General features: G+C 42.2%; 2 gene segments (V, D, J or C); both read right to left on the bottom strand.

Annotated features, from left to right (window-relative positions):
* LOC113891509 overlaps nt 1-3,293 on the bottom strand; it is a 32,438-nt gene extending 29,145 nt beyond the window's left edge. Inside the window, 2 exon segments of the C gene segment in view lie at nt 2,742-3,044; nt 3,209-3,293. Coding sequence covers nt 2,742-3,044; nt 3,209-3,248 — 343 coding nt within the window.
* A 10,251-nt stretch (nt 3,294-13,544) lies between these two features.
* On the bottom strand, nt 13,545-14,058 carry LOC113890910. The segment is given in 2 exon segments: nt 13,545-13,897; nt 13,983-14,058. Coding segments are annotated over 2 exon segments (429 nt in total).
* Between the last annotated feature and the right edge of the window lie 5,129 nt (nt 14,059-19,187).

The raw sequence follows: 19,187 nt of genomic DNA, 5'->3' as shown, positions 1-19,187 counted from the left end.
TCATGTTTTATGTTTAAATCTTTAAGCCATTATGAGTTTATTTTTGTGTATGGGGTGAGAGTGTGTTCTAACTTCATTGATTTATGTGCATCTGTCCAACTTTCCCAGCACCACTTGCTGAAGAGACTTTTCCCCCCTGTTTTTATATTCTTGCTGGAGAACTTGTACTTTTTAGAACATTTCTAGGAATGTATCCATTTCTTCTAGGCAGTCTATTTTCTTGCCATGTATTGAGTAATTATTTGTAGTAATGAGTTATTGCTATTTCTATTTTGGTGGTATCAGCTGTTAACTTCTTCTAATTTCATGTCTAATTTTGTATCTTTGAGTTTCCTCTCTCTCTCTCTTTTTTTTTTTCCTGATGAGTTTGGCTAAAGGTTTACCAATTTGTTTGTCTTTTCAAATAACCAGCTCTTGGTGTATTGATCTTTTCTATGATGTTTTTAGTCTCTATTTTATTTTACTCTGATTTTTATTCTCTTTCATTTACCTTTGGTTTTATTTGTTCTTTTTCCTAGTTCTTTTAGGTGTAAGATTAGGCTGTTTGTTTGAGGTTTTTCTTGTATCTTGAGGTAGGCTTGTATCACTATAAACTTCTTTCAGAACAGCTTTTGCTGTATACCACAGATTTTTTTTTTTTTTATGGTGTTTTCCCGTTTTCATTGTCTTCAAGGATTGTTTATTTCCTCTGATTTCTTCAATCACCCCTGGGTTGTGTATAGCATACTGCTTATCCTACATGTGTCTTTGTTTCTCGTACATACAGTGTCTCTACCTCTGGCTGTGTCCTTAGAGAAAATGACCCGAATAAACAGAGACAGAGAATGGAAACTGAGGGAGGGATCATAAGGGTTCTGCGAGTACATGGAAAAGTAGTTATCACAAAGTGCAAAGAAAAACAGTGATATAATAATGCTTTAGTCAGTAATTGGGGGAGAAATTGGATCTCCACATTAAGATTGCTACCTTACACCCATACACAAAAATTCAAAATAAAGTGGATCAAGGAATCCAAAGGGCAAAACAAAGTCTTAACACCATTGGAAAAGTATAAACGAAAATATGTTTATGCTTCAGGCTTTCCTAAAGCTGCAAATAGTTACAGTATGTGGTTGCTGATACAGTAGAGCAAGCTAAAGCCAGTGCATTTACTATCCAATTCCTTGCTGTCTGCAGTCATTGAACTAAGAAGAATCTGAAGCTTTGACTTGTGGTGCGAGACTGTTTTTTTTTTTTTTTTTAATTCCAAGATTCTGATAGAGAAATGTGATGACCTGGAGAGAAGCAGCACCCAGGATGCAACAAGACAGATGGGGCTTTGGGGTTGGGGATAAGACCATGAACACTATTCTAGTAGGCATTCCTGTGCTAGTGCAGCAAGACTTACAAATCAACTTGAAGAAGAATCACTAGGAGTCTATCAAAAAATGCACATTTTCAGCCTTCATTCCATGATTCTGATTCACTCTGTTGAGTGCCACCCAGAACATGCACTTTTATTCCAATTCAGGTACTTCTGATGCAGGTGGTACGTGGACCACAGTTTGAGAAACACTGTTCTAGAAGCTCAGACACTAGTACAGATTTGGAGGAACCAATGCACAAGAGGCCGTATACACATGAGCTGATATTTCTGTATTTCAATATCAATTTTTCTTCCTTAAACCTGCCCAATAAGGCAGCCAAAATCCTTGGAGATATAACTTTTCAATTGAAATATATACCATTCTTTGATTGTTCACCCAAAGTGTTCTTTAATTTTAATTATTGAGAAAACTATGATCTGATAAGTTTCATTCTAGTTTGGCACTTGGCCTTGTTAATGGTAGGGAGTGGGGGTAGAAAGAAGCTTTGGCTTTACTTGTTGAAGACAGTTCTGGCTGTGGGCTGAACTTCAACAGAGGGTATAAGTAGAATACAACAACGGGGCTCTCTCATAGCTCATTCAGTAAAGAATCTACCTGCAATAACGCAGGAGACCTGGGTTCAATTCCTGGGTCTGGAAGATCCCCTGGAGAAGGAAATGGCAACCCACTCCAATATTCTTGCCTGGAGAATTCTTGCCGTGGACAGAGGAGCCTGGCAAGCTACAGTGCAAGGGGTCTCAAGAGTTGGACACAACTTAGTGACTAAACCACCAACACCTAAAACAATCACTTTTCCCCCTACATTTTCACTAGGTCAACCATGCCCTCGTTGATTATGTAAGAGAGATATCAGTTTTTTCCAAAAGATAAATTGGATACCAGCTTGAGGTTCAAGAAGTCCAAGTTTTCATTCCATCATTTCTCAGTCTTCATACTCCTGGATAATAAAGATGCTCTACTCCCAGGCATTTTCTCTGCATAATCATCAGGTGAATGGTTCAGTATTATCTAGCCTTTCCATTTTCCTCTCCTAAATATCTCCCCTCACAGATAATCCTAGGTTCTCTGTCTGTCTTAAAGAGAAAATAATATGAACTCTACCAGCTTCTGGGAGAGCTGAGAATATGCTGCCTGCCAGACTGCTTGCCTATAGACTGGAGATGGAGGCCTGTTTTTAGGAAAAACTATGGCTATTGTGGGGAGGTAGAAGGTGGCCATGGAATATAAAGTTTGATTCATGGGCATTGAGTTCAGGGGTTTTTTTTGTTTAGAGTAAAAAGAAATTGGGGGAGGAAGTGACGCAGCTGCTGATATCAGGGCTGTGATTTGCAGCCACAAGCAAAATTTCCAGTGCAGTGTACAGGAAGTCTGAACCAACGTGCTTATCCCAGATAGCACAGTAGTATATGCCGGAATCACTTGCTTGCAGATTTACGATTGTAAATGTATAGCTCCTCCCTGTGCCCTTATAGACATGGTATTTTGTTCCACTGATTCCTGATTCAAGCACAGCCTTTGAGTTGTAGCTGTCGTAGTATAAAAGACGTCGGGGGGCCATCCCCTCCTCATGTTTGTACAAGTGGATATAGGTGGCCCCTTGTGTAAGATCACAAGGGAACGAAGCAGTCTCCCCAGTATTACTAGTGATTAACATCAAGTTGGAAGATACCTGCATGACTGCAATGGGAAAAGCAACAAAAAATAATGAGGAAGAAGAAACACTAATTTCTTAGTATGACCCTCTCCTCCACAACCCCCCCCCCCCTTACCCCTACTCCCGCCACACACACATTGCCAGAAAATACAGAAAAATTCCAGGAGCATCCAGGCAACACACTTACCGCGAGCTAGGACAAGCAGAAGCAGTGCTGGGGCCCGCATCCTGCCCCAGCAGTGAGCTAGACTGGGATTCTGAGCAGATGTGACAGGCAGAGAAGTCAGGGAGGATCTCTCTTAAAGACCACCAGGCTCATCCCAGAGTGGGTGGGTGCTGGGGGAGGCCTGGGGAGGAGCCTCGCCTCTCTGCACCAACCCTTTCTTGAGGGCCCCCCTGTGGCAGGCTGAGAGCTGCCATCTCCCCCACATGAGAGGAGAGGCCTGAGCACTGAGAACTCAGAACTGCAAGCAGATGGATCAAATGCAAACTGCGGGGAGGAGAGCCATGGACCAAGCTTGCCTGTTGCCTCGTGGAGTGAGCAGTCCTAAGTGAGCAGGAGCTAAGTTCCCTGTAGTTCAGCATTTCAGTGTTTATGCTGCTGCCACGGTCTTGTCCTGTGACATCTTTATATTCTTTCTCTGAACTACCTTTCCTTTTACCCCTGTAAGCAAACTCGGAGGCAACAACCAGAGAATCCAGTAAGAACTGAACCTGCTTTATTATAAGAAAGTAAGATTGATTATGTCGGTCTTCATTTGACTGTCCTTAAAATTAAATGGATGTGTGTTCGTGTGTGTGCATGTGTTATAAATCTATCGGAGAGAGGATTCATGTTCATCCTCAAGTAAAAGGCTGCTTCATACAGAGTGTCCAGATTTCATGAAAAAATAAGGAGCTTCACAATAGTTGGAACAGACAAACTAAAAACATATATTTTTTCTGAAATCCAGGGACATGCAAATCAAAACTACAATGAGATATCACCTCACCCATGTCAGAATGGCTATTATTGACAAGGCTAGAAATAACGTGTTGCAGATGGGCAGAAAATAGGACCCTTGTGCACTGTTGGTGGGGATGTAAATTGGTGTAGTCGCTATGAAAAACGGTATGGAGTTTCCTCAAAAAGTTAAAAATGAAACTACCACATGATCCAGCAATTCCACTTCTGAGTGTTTATCCGTAGAAAACAAAAACACTCTGAGATGCCTGCACCCCTATGTTCACTGTTTAGAACAGCCAAGGCACGGAAACAAGCCAAGTGCCCATCAACAGAAGAATCAAGTACCTGTGGTGTGTGTGTATATATATACACATATATATGTGCAAGTAATCCCATTATGTGGCCCCTAATTATGTCATGGGTTTAGACAGCTCTCCGGCCTGCTGTACATCTCTCCTCTTGACCAGTTCTTTCTCTACCATTCTGTTTCTCTACCTCCCTCTGTTAGTCCATCTCTGTGCACAGATCTTCTCGATTTCCTATTGCTACCCCACCCCCTCTTTCTTTCCAGCTCTGACTTTCTTCCCTCTCTTTCTATTTATCGCTCCTCTGTTTTACAATTTCCTTCCTCGTCTCTATTTCTGTCACTTTCTGTCTCTCTTCTCGCCCATCTCTACCACCTGTCTCTCCTTTTCTAGTTCTCTATTTTTATTTCTTATTGATTTGACCTCTCTCTCTCTCCCTCTCCATTTTCTCTCATGATCATCCTAACTACTTTAAATTTTCTGTGATTCCAACATCTGCGATATCTCAGGATTGGCATCTGGTAACTGACGATTCTATGTTACCATGTTGTGATGTTCCTGGTTCTATAAGGTAAGGACTTTGGGATGATATCCTGCGCATTTGGAATATCATGTTATGGACTTCAGGCAGTGTTTAATACTGTGGAGTGTGCTGAGTTTTTTTGTCAGCCGGGCATTGGCCCAGTTGTGGAATGCTCTCGCCGGGCAGGTCCAGATGGTGCAATTTTCAGACTTTGCAGTGCTATTCACACCGCATTGTGTGTACCACCCCGAGTGGTTTCAAATCAAAATTTAAAGAATATGGTTGTGATTCCATAGCCATATTTTTATAATGTGGATTTTTAAAACATTTTCCTTAAAGGTATGCATCAGTGAAGAATGAAAACTACGTCAGAGTCCCACATTTCAGAATAAGGATGACTTAGTTCATTAAGGATTTTTTTGTACATTCCTTTACAAAAAAACTTTACTGACATAAACTTTGCCAACAACTTTACTGACATAATGACATATTATGGTAATGGTGTAAGTATATTGAAACATAAATGAAACAATGAAACAGATATGGTCCTTAAAATAGTTTAATATCTAGCCTGAGTCTATTGAGCATGTGTGTGTGTGTGTGTGTGTGTGTTCTAAAAGATGAATTTCAGTGGCTTACAAACAGGAAGTAGTTTTGTTTCCATGTACATCCATATACAGTGACCACTAGCTGCAAAATTGCTGTTCGCATGCTGAGGCCAAGTGTGGCAGTCAGATAAGGGGGACTGTAAGTTTTTTGTTTTTTTTTTCTCAAAAGCATCTATCAGTCTTTCATGACTAAGGTAAAAATAGAAAAAAAGTTACTCACCACAGGGAGCTACTATGAGCTTAGTCCCTTCTCCAAACATCTTCTTCCAACCTGAGCTGTCATACTGGTTCAGGCTCCTACCATGATCTCAGCCTTCTCCTACCTTCATGGAGTGACTAGCAGTTTAACAACTTTGGGCGGGCAATTTGACCTTCTGAGTTCTTTTGGAAGTCCTTGATAATGGGTTTTATGGCATCTGATATATTATAAGTTTTCCTCAGATCAATGGGCCTAAATATCTGTTTTCCATGGTGGAAATTCCATTGACAATACTGATTAAAAATGAAAAGGATAAAAGCAGGAAAAGAAGAGCTTGACAGTAGTAGGTTAACCACATGTTCTGCTTTCCCATATTTCCAGGAAGAGTATTCAAAGAATTAAGAATTTTTTTTAAATTTCCAGGTGTTCATCTGTGTTGAAACTGCTTGGAGTTCGCATCAAAGGAAAAGCTCTTCTGTTCTCACAAACACCAGGGCTGCTCAGTTGGTGATTTGGGAATATATTTCTGAAAGGAGGAAACTCTTCAGTAACTGAAAATGCAAATTTACCAATTCAAGTGCACTCGAGCAATGTGGACAAAGTTCTCCGTTCATTGAGTAACATAATTCTGTTTTGGGGGAAGGGAGAGTATTGTTGACTTACAACGTTGTTAGTTTCTAAAATGAAAACCAATAATACATATTTTGCAAATTATTGGAGAAAGGAGAACAATTTTTTTTTATCTTAAACAACAGAGAAAAGAAAATTCAGAAAAGTGTTTGTCACTTAATAGACCATTTACAACAAAGTGATTCAATTATACATATATACTGCAAGGAGATCCAACCAGTCCATTCTAAAGGAGATCAGTCCTGGGTGTTCTTTGGAAGGACTGATGCTAAAGCTGAAACTCCAATACTTTGGCCACCTCATGTGAAGAGTTGACTCATTGGTAAAGACCCTGATGCTGGGAGGGATTGGGGGCAGGAGGAGAAGGGGACAACAGAGGATGAGATTGCTGGATGGCATCACCGACTCGATGGACGTGAGTTTGGGTGAACTCCGGGAGTTGGTGATGGACAGGGAGGCCTGGCGTGCTGCGATTCATGGGGTCGCAAAGAGTCAGACACGACTGAGTGACTGAACTGAACTGACTGATGTGTGTATATGTATATATATATATATATTCTTTTCCAATATGTTTAATACAGGGTATTAAATATAGTTCCATATATGCCAAAGCCTTTGATGTGTGGATCACAATAAACTGTGGGAGATTCTGAAAGAGATGGGAATACCAGACCACCTGACCTGCCTCTTGAGAAATCTGTATGCAGGTCAGGAAGCAACAGTTAGAACTGGACATGGAACAACAGACTGGTTCCAAATAGGAAAAGGAGTACATCAAGGCTGTATATTCTCACCCTGCTTATTTAACTTATATGCAGAGTACATCATGAGAAACGCTGGACTGGAAGAAACACAAGCTGGAATCAAGATTGCTGGGAGAAATCTCAATAACCTCAGATATGCAGATGACACCATCCTTATGGCAGAAAGTGAAGAGGAACTCAAAAGCCTCTTGATGAAAGTGAAAGAGGAGAGTGAAAAAGTTGGCTTAAAGCTCAACATTCAGAAAACGAAGATCATGGCATCTGGTCCCATCACTTCATGGCAAATAGAAGGGGAAACAGTGGAAACAATGTCAGACTTTATTTTTTGGGGTCCAAAATCACTGCAGATAGTGACTGCAGGCATGAAATTAAAAGACGCTTACTCCTTGGAAGGAAAGTTATGAGCAATCTAGATAGCATATTCAAAAGCAGAGACATTACTTTGCCAACAGAGGTCTGTCTAGTCAAGGCTATGGTGTTTCCAGTGGTCATGTATGGATGTGAGAGTTGGACTCTGAAGAAGGCTGAGCGTCGAAGAATTGATGCTTTTGAACTGTGGTATTGGAGAAGACTCTTGAGAGTCCCTTGGACTGCAAGGAGATCCAACCAGTCCATTCTGAAGGAGATCAACCCTGGGATTTCTTTGGAAGGAATGATGCTGAGGCTGAAACTCCAGTACTTTGGCCACCTCATGCGAAGAGTTGACTCATTGGAAAAGACTCTGATACTGAGAGGGATTGGGGGCAGGAGGAGAAGGGGACGACAGAGGATGAGATGGCTGGATGGCATCACTGACTCGATGGACGTTGAGTCTGGGTGAACTCCAGGAGTTGGTGTTGGACAGGGAGGCCTGGCATGCTGTGATTCATGGGGTCGCAAAGAGTCGGACACGACTGAGCGACTGATCTGATCTGATGCTATACAGTAGGACCTTGTTGTTTATATATTTTATGTGTAATAGTTTGTATCTGCTCATCCCAAACTCCTAATCTATCCCCTTCCCAGCCCTTTCCCTTTTGGGAGCTATAAGCTTGTTTTCTATGACTCAGTCTGTTTCTGTTTTGTAAAGAAGTTCATCTGTGTCATATTTTAGATTCCACATGTAAGTGATATCACACTTACTCTGTCTGACTTCATTCAGCATAGCATCTCTAGGCCCATCCATGTCACTGTGAATGGTGTTATTTAATTCTATTTTAGGGCTGAGTAGTATTCCATTGTGTATATATACCACTTCTTCTTAATCCATTGATCTGTCAATGAACATTAGGTAGGTTCCATGTCTTGGCTATTGTAAATATTGGTGCTATGAAACTTGAGTGCATACATCTTTTTGAATTATAGTTTTGTCCAGATATATGCCTAGGAGTGAGATTGCTGGATCATATGGCAACTCTATTTTTAGTTTTTTAAGGAAGCTCCATAATGTTCTCCACAGTGTCCGCAGCAATGTACATTCCCATCAACAGTGTAAGAGGGTTCCTTTCTTCACCATGTTTCCAGCATTTGTTATTTGTAGACTTTTTAATGATACATTCTGACCAGTGTGAGGTGAATCTTCATTGTTTTTATTTGCATTTCTGTAATAATTAGTGACAGGCAACATGATTCTTTTTTTTTTCTTTTTTTCTTTAATAGAAAATTATTTAATTAGTATACATGTGTTCCCCATCCTGAACCCTCCTCCCTCCTCCCTCCCCACACCATCCCTCTGGGTCGTCCCAGTGCACCAGCCCCAAGCATCCAGCATCGTGCATTGAACCTGGACTGGCATCTCGTTTCATACATGACATTTCACATGTTTCAATGCCATTCTCCCAAATCTTCCCACCCTCTCCCTCTCCTACAGAGTCCATAAGACTGTTCTATACATCAGTGTCTCTTTTGCTGTCTCGTATACAGGGTTATCGTTACCATCTTTCTAAATTCCATATATATGTGTTAGTATACTGTATTGGTGTTTTTCCTTCTGGCTTACTTCACTCTGTATAATAGGCTCCAGTTTCATCCACCTCATTAGAACTGATTCAAATGTATTCTTTTTAATGGCTGAGTAATACTCCATTGTGTATATGTACCACAGCTTTCTTATCCATTCATCTGCTGATGGACATCTAGGTTGCTTCCATGTCCTGGCTATTATAAACAGTGCTGCGATGAACATTGGGGTACACGTGTCTCTTTCCCTACTGGTTTCCTCAGTGGGTATGCCCAGCAGTGGGATTGCTGGATCATAAGGCAGTTCTATTTCCAGTTTTTTAAGGAATCTCCACACTGTTCTCCATAGTGGCTGTACTAGTTTGCATTCCCACCAACAGTGTAAAAGGGTTCCTTTTTCTCCACACCCTCTCCAGCATTTATTATTTGTAGACTTTTGGATCGCAGCCATTCTGACTGGTGTGAAATGGTACCTCATAGTGGTTTTGATTTGCATTTCTCTGATAATGAGTGATGTTGAGCATCTTTTCATGTGTTTGTTAGCCATCTGTATGTCTTCTTTGGAGAAATGTCTATTTAGATCTTTGGCCCATTTTTTGATTGGGTCATTTATTTTTCTGGGGTTGAGCTGTAGGTGTTGCTTGTATATTTTTGAGATTAGTTGTTTGTCGGTTGCTTCATTTGGTATTATGATTCTTTACCACAATAATTAGAAATAAGAACACAAGTTCTGTGATGACTTATTATCTTTCATAGGATAAAAGAAGAAATTTGTAGAATACTATTTTCCTTGAATATAGATTCCTTATTTAAACTAAAATTTGAGAGCTAAGGCCAGTTCTCTTATGATGAAAGAAGAAATGTCTTCCTGACTGTTCTGTAATCTTAAGCCACTCAATTGGATAAAGAGAAAAAGAAATTGCCAGAAGCAACTGAATGCTCCTCTGAGCACAGATAAGCTGTCCACTTGCCAGGACAGAGACAGGACTGACCCTGATTTCCCCACGTCTGGTCCAGACCCACCCTGTCATTTTAAATCCCTTACTGCATCAAGCATAGTGCCTTCCCTATGGAGATAAATCTATATGATCGATATTATTGGTACAAAAGAAAAATGTTAAAATAAAGCTGTAATTCTTGAATATAGTGTTTACACTATATTTTCAAAAACAGTTACACTCATTAGCTCCTTTTATGTAAATGATGGTATTTTGAGCCAAGAAACAAGTCTCCACAGAGATCAGGATGTGACATAAGGATGGATGATCAGGTAGAAAATGATAGAGCTGGAATGCAAACATTTATGTAATACCAAGTGCCCACAGTGTGCTACAGAAGGAAACACAGAATCATTCAATACTGCTTTTCATTCTTTTAAAAACAATTTTTAGTTCCTTTTGGAATATAGTTGATTAACAATGTTCTGTCAGTTTCTAGTGTACAGCAAAGTGATTTTAATTCTAATTTTGCCTATTACCTGCTTGATTTATTTGCTATCTAACACTCAGTGTTCTAACTCTGAAAATGTAGTAAGAACACCTATGTCTCACATCATTATAGGAAGATGCATAGCACAATCCAGATATAACACGGGAGTTCAGTGGATCCGTGACCTGTATCTCCTTCCTCTCTGCTCCTTCTCTTTTTGGAAGGAGGCAGGTCACAGAGATACCACTGAGGGGACCTAATGTGGACTGGGGTACACCCTTTGCATCCCCTTAGTTCCTTGACTTGAATGATATGATTGGTATCTCCTGACAGAAGAACTCTCTGTCAGGGCTGCTAGAGACCTCAGCCTTGCCTCCCAGTATGCACTCTGTGAGGGAGCTTCATGGTCAAGACTGTGGGGCAGCCACACCCATCTTTGTCCTTCAGGGAGCTCCCCACCCATCTCACACCTAACGTGAGCAAGGAAGGAGCTGACTGTAAATGTCCTATATTTCCTGTGCCAAAGAGGTGTGGAAAATTAATGTCAGAAAAGTTTGATTCAAAAATTAATAACTATATACCAATAAAGTTTTTAAAAACTTAGTAAAAATCTCTTACTCTTCTACTCTATCACACTGCCCTCAATGAACATGACCTGGGGCATCAGCACAATGCACAGCCACGCCTTTGCCAGCCTACATCCCTCACTTGGAGAGAGACAGACTAGCTGAAGTGCTTCCCAAAGTAAGTGACAGTCTTGGGACCATTTCTTTCATCCTGGCAGTGATTACCCTGAAAACAAGATCACTCAAGAAAGATATACTCTAGGTTTCTAAATATGTCTCAGTAGGATTTTCATGCAGAAAAGAGCTAATCTACCACCATGGAGGTTGCAACTGACATTAAGTGGTATAATTCCAAGACAGAGACATTTTGGAACGGTTATATTCTGCTTTAGACCTGAGAAAACTGATGACTAACAGCGTGAAGATCTTGCCCAAGGTCACAGAGCTCATAAGGGAAAAGCCAGAGTCAGTGAGGGGTGAGAATAGGGTTCACTCCATAGTTGAGGTTCACAGCAGGGGCCCTGGGCTGTCCCTTCCCGGGGACTGTGGACCACGTATTAATAGCTCTGTAAGGACATGGGTGACGAGCTGGTTCTTCTTGTTGGTCACATTGTCACCAGTTCAAAAAATTCACTCTCTGTGGAGTCTGGCATTGGTGTGACTGCAAGAACAGGAAAGAGTTGTATTAGGATGATGGGGAAGATGAAGTAAACGAACATGAAACAGAGCTAGAGTAAGTTTCTGTCCCCTTTAGCTCCACCTCTTCTAACACATACTGGGGGATCTTAGCTTTGAATTAGGCCTTCAGTGCAGGGTTGGGCTCTTTCAGAAGGAAAGCATATATGAATTATACGTTTCTAACTGCAAAATGAGAGCTCAGGGAGGTAGACAATGAGTTTAGGAATCTTTTATTAATTGTTTTACCATTGCTATTAAGCTGTACATAAACTTTGACTTTCCACTTGAAAAGCGTCTAAATTCAGCTTAAACTTCAAAAGGATTTTCTTTCTCTCCCTCATACAGCATCAGGGGCTTTTCTGTTTTGGGCTTGAAGAATCAGTGACACAGGCTTTCTTTGTTTTTTTCTTCTTCTTTTCATAAGAAGGTAGTGAATATAGTGATAAGTGATTTGTGTGATTTTCCTATAAATGCAGAGATTAGAGGCATATATTTTTAGCTGTTCAACCTCCTCATTTTATAGAAGAGAGCAGAGTAGCCAGAGATTCACTCAAAAGTCCATATGTGGTGACATTCAAGGAGACGTGTATAACAGGATATTGAATATTGAATAGCTCCCTGTGCTATACAGTAGGACCTTTTTGCCAATCCATTCTATATACAATAGTTTGCATCTGCTAATCCCAAGCTCCAGTCCTTCCCTCCCGACCCTCCTTCCCGTTGGCAATCGCACGTCTGTTCTCTGTGCCCCTGAGTCTGTTTCTGTTTCACAGATGGGTTAATTAGTGCCATATTTCAGATTCCACATATATGTGATATAAAAGGGTATCTGTCTTTCTATTTTTAACTTACTTCACTTAGAATGATAATCTCTGGTTGTATTCATGTTGCTGCAAATGGCATTATTTTATTCTTTTTTATGACTGAGTAGTATTCCATTGTGTATATGACCACATCTTCTCTATTCATTCATTTGTTGATGGAAGTTTAGGTTGTTTGCATGTTTGGGCTATTGTGAACTATACTTCAATGAAAATAAATTAAATTTAAAAAAACAACAACAGAGAGAAGTGAGAACCTGATGTCTCATCCAGGGTTAACTGCATCACCATGAGGATTTTTATCAACTCAAACTCATGAGTGCCAGGCATGCCAATAGAGGAGGACACTGAGACATTGCCAATATTTTGCCTGGGCTTCTAACTGCTGTCTCTTCCCCCACAAAATGGTGACAATGGGTGAACAACTTAGAGACTGGGATCAGACATGCACTTCCAGGCTCAGCTTTCAAACATTTTGTGGCAGATCTAGACTGTCCTTCACCCTTGAAATCATTTATGTGACATTTTGTCTGTGCATCCTTCAAGGGAAATGGTCAGATTTTTATCTTTTCAGTCAATACCAGAGCTGTCCGTTAGAAATAAATGTGAGTCACCAATTCAAGCCATAGATGAAAATGTTTTGGCTTCTGCGTTAAAAAAAAATGAAGGTTAGGACTATTTTTACTTAGTCCAAGATGTCCAAAATATTTCAACAGTAAGACAATATAAAAATAATTAAAGAGATATTCCACTTTTTTTTTTTTTCTGTGACTATCTTCAATATATAGCTTGTGTTATAGACATACAGCCCATCTCAGCTTGGGCTCTTGAACTAAATACATTTCAAGGGCTCAATAGCTGGATGTGTTTAGTAGCTGGTGGATTGAGCAGCCCAGATTCTCCTCCAAATGCTCCAGACAAGCTGAACTGGACAATCTTTGGAAAAGTCCCTGCCACCTGCACAGCTTTTTCCCTGGGTCAGCTTCAGCTCCCATCAGATTTTATCTGCAGAAGCCCTAGAGTGGGGGGAGTCGTCAGGATACTGAGAGGTCACCCCAAGGCAACCTAAGGGACCTGGAGGCGGTGGCAGTTGCCAGTTTTGGGAGAGCAGTGGGTCTCAGCGCTTTTTGTGCAGATCCCGGGGCTGCGCGCACTGCTGTGCCGATCCCCAGGTAGCACAGTAGTACAGTCCTTCGTCGCTCTTCGCCAGCTTCCTCAAGGACATGGTGTAGCTCTTGCCATCCGCGCCGCGGGCCGCGTTGACTTTATCACCTCTTAGGACCGAATCCCACTGCACATCCCGCTTGGACAAGGCTAGATAGAGAAGCCTCTCAGGGGCCTGGCCCTCCAGTTGGCGGAACCAGTGGACGTAATCCACAGACCTACTGATCTGACAGGGCAGAGTGATAGCTCCACCTGCGTGCCCCACCATCACGGACCGCTGGAACACCCTGATCTCCTGCTGGATGCCTGCAAGGGATGAGATGAGGGCAGGTTGAGTCCGCAGATCTGGGTGCATCCTGCCCGGCCCACCGGGGAAGCTGCAGGGACTCACCTGGAACCACGAGGGTCCAGAGGAAGGCCAGGCGGCCCAGAACGGCTCTGCCCCCTGCCCCGAGACAAGAGCCCATGGTGGTGGGGCTCAAGTTGCCCGGAGGCGCCGCACCTGGGTGTGTGATGGAGGTCAGGTCAGGGTCTCAGTGGGTGCTTCTCCCAGGCTACCCGGGGCAACTGATGAGAGAAGTAAGGGAGGGGTGGAAGAGGAGCCAGAGGGAGGAGACAAGAGTCTGACCACAGGGTGAGGGGAGGAATGGTAAACGAGAAAGTTTGAGAAACACTAACGAATATTGGTGGAATAATGAAATAGGAATACAGAGATCGGTGATTGGGCATCAAATATTCTTTGGCAGTGTGCTAACTGGTTTATGTTCATTGTTTTATTAAATCCTGAAACCTTGTGGGATAAATAATATCTTCGGTTTAGAAACGGGGAAAGCTGCGGCTATTTTTTTTATTTCATTTTGTTTTAACTTTTATTTTAGAGTATAATATAGTGGATTTACAATGTTGTGTTAGTTTCAGCTGTACAGCAAAGTGACATATATATATATATGAATATATGTATGAATATTTTCATACATGTATGAATCTGAATCCCTTTTCAGATCCTTTTCCCATATAGTTTATTACAGAATATGGAGTAGAGTTCGCTGTGGTATACAGTAGGTCCTTGTTGTTTATTTTATATATGGTGGTGGTTTAGTCTCCAAGTTGTGTCCTTTGCTTTGCGACCCCATGGACTGTAGCCTACAAGGCTCCTCTGTCCATGGGGATTCTCCTGGCAAGAATACTGGAGTGGGTTGCCATGCAATACTCCAGGGGATCTTCCCAACCCAGGATCGAACCTGGTCTCTTGCATTGCAGGCATATATTTTTACCAACTGAGCTCCCAGGGAAGCCCATTTTATATATAGATGCTGGGAGGGATTGGGGGCAGGAGGAGAAGGGGACGACAGAGGATGAGATGGCTGGATGGCATCACTGACTCGATGGACGTGAGTCTGAGTGAACTCCGAGAGTTGGTTTTGGACAGGGAGGCCTGGCGTGCTGCGATTCATGGGGTCTCGAAGAGTCGGACACGACTGAGCGACTGTACTGAACTGAACTGAACTGAGTGTGTATATATTAATCTCAAATTCCTAATTTATCCCTTCCCCAAAGGAGATAGTTTTTAAGTCACTGCATGCCCAAGAAGAATTAGGTTGGGATTTGAAGCCAGGTCTGGCTGGAGACAAATCTCATGCTCTCTTTGGCCACTTTCTACTCACAGAGCAGTGAATGCCCTGCTAATTTGGGAGGAGAAGACAAACCCAGAACAACCATCCTTGCTGAAAGGTCCTGCTACTATCTGAGCCAGCACTGGGTTGTATCCTCCAAGGGTCTCATCAGAGGGGGCTAAATTTTCTGAATAATATGATAGCTGTGTAGTTTTGGCAAGGAGCTTCACTTCCTTTTTTCCGTCTGTGAAAAGGGAAGTCATGGGGTTGTATGGAGAGTAAACAGGATCATGTGAACACAGTGTGTAGTCCAGTCCCAGAGGCAGAGGAAGAGCTCTGGAAATGGTAGGGCTTATTGTTTACCTTGAACCCAGATATGTGTGTGCATGCTCAGTCATTCTGTTGTGTCCAACTATCTGTGACCCCAGGGACTGTAGCCCACCAGGCTCCTCTACCCATGGGATTCTCTAGGCAAGAATACTGGAGTGAGTTGCCATGCCCTCCTCCAGGGGATCTTTCTGACCCAGGGGTCGAATCCAAATCTCCTGTGTCTCCTGCACTGCAGGTAGGTTCTTCACCTTCTGAGCCACTAGGGAAGACTGAATCTGGACAGTTTCTAGTAAATGATGTCTGGGGTCCACTTAACATGGAAATTATAGGGAAGATTGCAGTTTTGGAGAATCGGGTGTGTGTGTGTTCAAAGGAGGACTCCTAAATTGAACCAGGGGTCAGTGAGGACCAGGGGACAGGGCCAGGTCCCCCTATCTCTGCATCATATCCTCAGAAATTTTAAAGGTAGGGCACTGGGAGTGATCAGCTGAAGGATCCACCCGAAATGAAGCTTTGAGAATAAAGATAGCAATCACTTCCAGTTGAAATACAGGTTCCTTTCCAGTTATATTAATTGTAGCCAAGGCCTCCTTAGTATGTACTTTTTTTTAATCACTCAGTCGTGTGTATAGCTATGCTAATTTTCAGGCTAATTTTGCCTTGAAGCCCAGGAAAAGGGTGGTGAGGGTATGGTGAGGAAAGGGGACTTGGCTTGGGCAGGGAAGCTGTGAGTCCCTCAGCACGCACACCAGGCCTAGTTCCTGAGCTTCTCTTCTGCAGCACAAAGTCAGACGTGCTCAGCTGCAACCTAGATGCAAGACTCAGTGTCCTGAAATGAAGGCTTTGGTGAGGTGTGAGCCAAATAAAAAGCTAATGGAATACTTGCTGAAAGAGTATTCCAGGACTATCACTTACACTATCCTGAGATGTATAGCCCAGCTGTGGTAAAATGTTAGGTAGAAAATAAAGCGACAATTGAGGTGACATCTACATAGACAAACAACAGTGTAAGAAAGACAAGCGGTGGCAGTTGGAAGCCTTGTACTGCGTCGGTGGTACTCAACATACTTCAACCTGTCTTTCTTCAGTAGTGTTCAGACATAAACAAAAATGTGGCTGTGGAAATAGTAGATCCCTTTCTAAAATTTATTCTAAAAATAAATCCTTTGATAGCCTTCCATATGGTTCTTTAAGTGTCTAAAACACAGTCCATGTTCAGTACATAAACTTCTTAATGAAACACAGGGCAAATGTAGCATTTGCCTTTTTACACCATGTCTTAAATATTCTTATTTCCTCTCTTTCTAACCATGAAAAAACCCTCACTGATAGTCACCAAAAAAGAGAACAACACCAGAGATGAGATCGTCCTTTTGAAGGCTGAAAAGGTGCCATTCACTGCTGATGTTATTGAACAGCTAATAAAGAATTTATTGATTGTAGTATCTCATGACACAGTGCCATATCCATATATATTTAGTCACCTGCCTGAGGATGGTAAGATAATGTCATGGTCCACTCTGTATTTAGAGGAGACTGAATCTGATCTCTTAATGAAAAGTTGCCAGTAGTATTTCATCATAAGCAAAATATCTTTTTGACTTGCAGAATGGAATTCTTGTTTCACGTCTGAGATTTCTTTTATATTTCTTCTAGTGTATGTGCTCAGTTGTTTCTAACTCTTTGGGACCCCATGGACTGTAGCCCATTGGATTCCTCCATCCATGTAATTTTCCAGGCAAGAATACTGGAGAGGTTGCCATTTCCTACTCCAATATTTCTTAAGACCCTACGTTTGTCTTGCCTTTAAAACAAACAAACAAACAAACAAACAAAGAAAAAACCTCATGCACATGCCCTTTTTGTACAATTTTAAAAAGTACATATCAAAATATTTAGTTTTATTTTTCCCGTTTTTCATCATACATTTGGCCGAACGTGTTGGAATAAGGGGGACACAAGGGATTATGAATACATACCAAAGGTCTCCAGAAACAGTATCTTTCTCTTAAGAGAATGATCTAAATTAGTCTGGATACTCTTCTTTGAAACTACACCACGAAATCATTGCCATCATTTTCCCTTGTATTTAGTTAGTTTGAATTAAAATAAACTCAATTATACAGTGAGCTATTGTTTTTCAAATAAGAATGTTTAACATAATGCTTCGTAGGAAGGCAGCATGTGTACTCGTTTTTGGATTTTCTTTTTTATATTCATTGTGTTATTCAAGCAACACTTAGTTGTGTATAGGTAAAATCGCAGTGGTTTGGGTGGAAGCAGTCATTTGTGTGGATCTAATTGACTCCACCCATGCTCAGTCTAAGAATGGGCCACAGGACAGAAATGCAGGTGGAGGCTCCCTGGGGAGCTGGGGCCTTGTCAGGGGGAGCTTCTTACATGGAGAGAGGGGAGAGGGGAGCTCCAGGGTCTGGCCTTGGACTAAAACTTCAAGACTTCAGTGGTGTCATTAAGATGAAAGTATCCTGTCCCAGGAGTGAACCCGTGTCTACACCAGGATCATAGCTGGGGTCTGAGCCAGACATCAGTGTGTGATTGTAACCTGAGAAAGAGCTCTCCTCCCATCTTGGGCTGGACCAGTATGACTCGGCTAGTCTCCCTAGGAGGGCATGTCCCCCTAGATGTTGGCTTTCAGAGCAGAGACAAGAAGAATGAGGATGTGACTTGAATGTGCCCTGTGGTTGGACTGTGAGAACTGAAGCCTTGACCTCAGCCATGAAGCCCTGCTTCCCTCTGGGACTGGATGGATGGAGTGCAGGGTCTGGACCCCACTCTGGACCTGCTGGGTGTGTGTGTGGGGGGACACCTGCTCTTCATGCTCACATTGCAAACAACCCTCTGCTATTCACCTGTCACACTGTCATCTGATTTACTGTCCCCTAGTAAGCCTTGCTCAGGTTGACTCTAAAGTCATTTAGTCCCTTTACGGGGTCTTGGGTGACTCAGTATATGACACTCAATTGCATAGGTCAACCCTGGTCTTCTGTGTCTATTTTCTCATGAGAAAAAAAGCATCTCACATCAGTCCATGCAGCTTGGTTCAGGGATTGGGTCTTGTGTCCTCCCATCTACACTGAGAAAATGAAACCAAGATGTACCAGCCTCAGTAAGTCATAGACTAAGGAAGAACACAGGTGGCTGGAGGAATGTCAAGGATGATCTTAGCGCTGCAAGGAGTCCTGTCTGCTCTTTCCTTCAGGGTCAAGAGCGTGGTTGAAGGTGCAGCATCTGAACATTCTGGGTGTAAGTTTCCCAACTCACTTAGGAGCTAATTGGAAGAACTGTATATTTAAATGGGCTTCCCTGGTGGCTCAGCAGTAAAGAATCTGCCTGCAATGCAGGAGGCAAAGGAGACTTGGGTTCGATCCCTGGGTCAAGAAGATCTCCAGGAGGAGAGCATGGCAACCCACTCCAGTGTTCTTGCCTGGAGAATCCCCATGGACAGAGGACCCTGGCAGGCTGCAGTCCATAGGGTCGCAAAGAGTCAGACACCACTGAAGCAACTGAGTATGCACTTGCATATATTTCCATAATGGGGAACCATGACCCACAGCCTAGTCTGTTTGATAACAATTACATGCCTGGGTAGAGAGATCTTTTCTTCCATTAGTTGTGACTTTTTGAAAGTGAGC

This window comes from Bos indicus x Bos taurus, chromosome 4 (genome assembly GCF_003369695.1).
Source record: "Bos indicus x Bos taurus breed Angus x Brahman F1 hybrid chromosome 4, Bos_hybrid_MaternalHap_v2.0, whole genome shotgun sequence".
NCBI lineage: Eukaryota > Metazoa > Chordata > Mammalia > Artiodactyla > Bovidae > Bos > Bos indicus x Bos taurus.
Note: the sequence above shows the minus strand (reverse complement) of the source record. Positions and strands in the feature narration are given on the sequence as shown.